This window comes from Pseudoliparis swirei, chromosome 14 (genome assembly GCF_029220125.1).
Source record: "Pseudoliparis swirei isolate HS2019 ecotype Mariana Trench chromosome 14, NWPU_hadal_v1, whole genome shotgun sequence".
NCBI lineage: Eukaryota > Metazoa > Chordata > Actinopteri > Perciformes > Liparidae > Pseudoliparis > Pseudoliparis swirei.
The window spans coordinates 1,018,712-1,022,505 of NC_079401.1; the positions used below are offsets into that span (position 1 = coordinate 1,018,712).

Consider the following 3,794-nt stretch of genomic DNA (forward strand, 5'->3'; position numbering starts at 1 on the left):
ACTAAAACAAAAGATGGACAGAAAATAAAAAATATGTTTTCAGGACAATTAAACCACGTGATTAATCCTCTTTAAAGACTGCCCTGTTGCATTGTGGGAAGTCTCTGGACTTTGATTAATAAAACACTTTATCACCGCTTGTGAAGAATAAAAATAAACACGTGACATCATTTAATGATCAATAAAAACTAAATACTCTTCCTCGTTAATCCTTCAAAGTAAAAGTCTTTTAGAACATTAAGATACAAATATAAAAGAGTTTATTATTATTACTTAGAACTCTGAATAAGGTTCCTGTTTGAATGGACTATCCTCCTCCTCTTCCTCCTCCCTTCTCTCCTCCTCTTCCTCCTCCTCCTCCCTTCTCTTCTCCTCTACCTCCTCCTCCCTTCTCTCCACCTCTTCCTCCCTTTCTCTCCTCTTCCTCCACCTCCCTTCTCTCCTCCTCTTCCACCTCTACCCCCTTCTCCCTTCTATCCTCCTCTTCCTCCTTTTCTCTCCTCTTCCTCCTCCCTTCTCTCCTCCTCCTCCGTTTCTCTCCTCTTCCTCCTCCTCCACCTCCTCCCTTCTCTTCTCCTCTACCTCCTCTCACACATCTCTCTTCTCTTCAGATTCTCTCGTAACCTTCAGATGAAGATTTGAGTTAAAAGTCTGAATGTGGACTTTAACCTGCAGGAAGGGGGAGGAAGAGGAAAGGGGAGAGGAGGAAGAGGGGAGGGGGAGAAGGGGGGAGGGGAGGAAAGGATGAAGAGGAAAGGAGAGGAGGAAGAGAGGAGGGGGAGAAGAGGAAGAAGAGGAAAGGAGAGGAGGTCTAATGAATTTTTTTGAAAATTGTAATCAACCCCGACGTCGTGGTCGACTGATAAATGAGACCTGAGGGATCACAGCTCCTCCTCCTCTTCCTCTTGCTCCTCCTCCCCTCCTTCCATTAACACACCTTCTTCGAAAAGTTTCATCACACACACACACACACACACACACACACACACACACACACACACACACAGTGTATATTAAGATGTCTTTATTGAAAAGAGACACGTGACAGTAGACGACTCTGTTAAGTAGAAGTACTGTACAGCCACAAAATAACCTTAAGAACAACAATAATAATAACAACAACAACAACGTGTCTGGATCCTAAATCAAGAGAATGAACCGGTTCACAGGCCGGACACAAATATACAAAAGAGGTTTGAGGGGTGTGTTCATAAATAAAGTGAGGACAGCCTGAGGGGCGGGGCTAAGGGGTCGGCTAAGGGGCGGGGCTAAGGGGTCGGCTGGTCTATGTACAGGTTCTGGTGAGTCCAGTTTCTTGTTCTGTTTTCTAGAATAAAGATGAAACATTCTGTTGTAATGTGATTAATAACTCATATTAATGTTAACATTAATATGAGTTATTAATCACATTACTAAGGTATTAACTCATTATTATGAGGTAATAAGTCATAAAGCAGTTATTTGAGTCAACATAATTCATAACTTAGTCATTATTGGGGGAAGCGTGATGAAGACGAGCAGCATCTTCATCTTCTTACTAACATCAGGGCCCAGAGTCTTCTAGGGACCAGAACCAGGAGGTTCTGAAGGTTCTGGGGTCAGGGAGCCGGTGCTTTATGAATTTTGCTCCACAGAAACGAGGCGGAACACTAACCCTTCAGAATAAAAGCCCTCCGCCCTGAAGCACTTCCTGTTCTCTAAATGTACGCGAGAGAGAATATTTACAACAGGTTCACAGAGAAGAAGAAGAAGCTCCTTCGTGATTCGCTGAGCCGAACAGAGAGGCGTTGTGATTGGACGGGAGCCGGCAGACAGCGGCAGAAGAAGAAGATTCCCTTGTTGCTCCGTGAAGCCGCTTCACTAGAACCATCAGAACCTTTCAGTCGCTTTCACTTTACAATAAATACAAAAACAGAAGGTAAAAAAAAAGAAAAAAGAGTCCAGATTCCTGAAGGCCCTGAACGCCACCTTCCGTCTTAACTCGCAGTTAATATTTACATCCACTCATCTTCCTCTTCCTCTGGTGACGTGATGATTTAATATGTTATGGAATAAAAAAACACAAACACATGAGGAAAGAGGGCGGTCCCTGAACCTCACACGGACTTCAAACCCAGAGAGAAACCAGATGGCTGGTCAGGCAAAGAGCGTCTATTGGACATGCGACCTCTCACTCTGCTCGCTTCCTCTTCCTCTTAAAACACACAAAGTTCACAGAATTCATGAAATAAAAAATATGAGGTGAAACTCATCCTGCACGATGAAGATGAAGACGACGAGGACAGTGTTCTCCGAGGAGACGATATGATTGGTAGGGAGTTAAATTAAACATGAGGTCGTCGTCAGAGGTCACGTGATCGTTTTCCCAAAGTGAGCCGTCCGCTCGTGGACCGCGTCTCCCAGCATGCCTCGGGGCTCGCAGTCGGTCTGACGGCAGGAAGCGGTTCCTCCAAAATAAAGGTCCGGCGCGGCTCACATGAGCGCGGCGCTGTTGCTGCGGTTGTTGCGGCGCGGCAGGTTGGGCGTGGCCATGAGCGGCGAGCGCTCGTCGGGGCAGCCGTACTGAGCCAGCGTGTCCACGCACTCCTGGCTGCCGGCCTGCCGCGCGTACGCCATGGCGCTGTTCCCGTGGGCGTCCCTCGCCATCAGGTCCACGCCGTACTGCGGGGACGAGAGCGGCGGCCGGTCAGAACGCTCACGTAAACATGGGTACCGACCTCGGTGGGCGGCGCCGTACCCAGATGAGCAGCTGCGTGACGACCACGTTGCCCTTGCGTCCGGCGAGGTGCAGCGCGTTGCGTCCGTCTCCGTCGCCGCACGTCTCGTTGACCTGCTGCCTCGACCCGTGAGCAAGCAGCAGCACCACGGAGCGCAGGTCCTCCTCCGCCGCCGCCCGCAGCAGCTGCTGGCCCAGGGACAGCTCGGCGCCGGCCGGCAGCGGCGCCACGAACACGCGCTGCTCGTACTTGGCCCGGATCCAACGCTCGCGCTCCTCCCTGAGGACGGCAGGAAGTCAGGACGCGCCTTCAAAATAAGACTTCCTGTCTACGCTTCACAGAAAACTAACACAGGCATGGAACTCTGCAGAGTGCACGCTGATGCTGGTACCGGGTACCACGTGGACTCCCCCGGTACTCGTTCTACTCCCCCGGTACCCGTGTACTACTTGTGTACTCCCCCGGTACCCGTGTACACCCCCCCCCCCCGTGTAAATGAGCGGCTCATTGAGCTCCAGGATGATGAACTGAGGCTCTGATCCACAGATGTGATCCACTAATCTGCACAAATCCTCATTCATGCTGCTGGGATTAGTTAGGGGGGGGGGGGGGTATTGAGCTGTCCCCCCCCCCCCCCTAACTAAATAACAACACCTCCTCCAGGGGGCCGAGGCAGGAAATGGAGAACAGTGGTGGAGACTTCTACCATGAAGTGACTCCAGTGTGTGTGTTAATGTGTGTGTGTCTGTGTGTGTGTGTCTGTGTGTGTGTGTGTGTGTGTGTGTGTGTGGAAGCAGCAGGAGAGGAAATGAAACACTAACAGAATTAAACCGTCACTTAATGCTGCACACTTTGTGTTATCATTACGTCTCATATATACAAATATATATATATATACATATATATATATGTATATATATAAATATATAAAAAAAAATATATATAAATATATATATAAATATATACAAAAATATCTATATTTTCATAAATTCGTATATATATATAAATACATAAATATGTATATAAAAATACATATATATTTAAGTAAATATATATTTATAAATGTAAGTTCTGATT

The 3,794-nt window shown here is 47.7% G+C and overlaps 1 protein-coding gene across 3 annotated transcripts in view; it reads right to left on the reverse strand.

Moving 5' to 3' along the window:
* Positions 1-1,007: 1,007 nt before the first annotated feature.
* The window catches only part of agap1 (ArfGAP with GTPase domain, ankyrin repeat and PH domain 1), a 75,737-nt gene continuing 72,950 nt past the window's right edge, over positions 1,008-3,794 (reverse strand). For all 3 annotated transcript variants that reach the window (XM_056431003.1, XM_056431000.1, XM_056431002.1), the window contains 2 exons: positions 2,738-2,996; positions 1,008-2,661 (listed from right to left, as the gene is read on the reverse strand). In XM_056431003.1, coding sequence (XP_056286978.1) covers positions 2,473-2,661; positions 2,738-2,996 — 448 coding nt within the window. In that variant the 3' untranslated portion in view covers positions 1,008-2,472. The remainder of the gene's footprint in view (positions 2,662-2,737; positions 2,997-3,794) is intronic.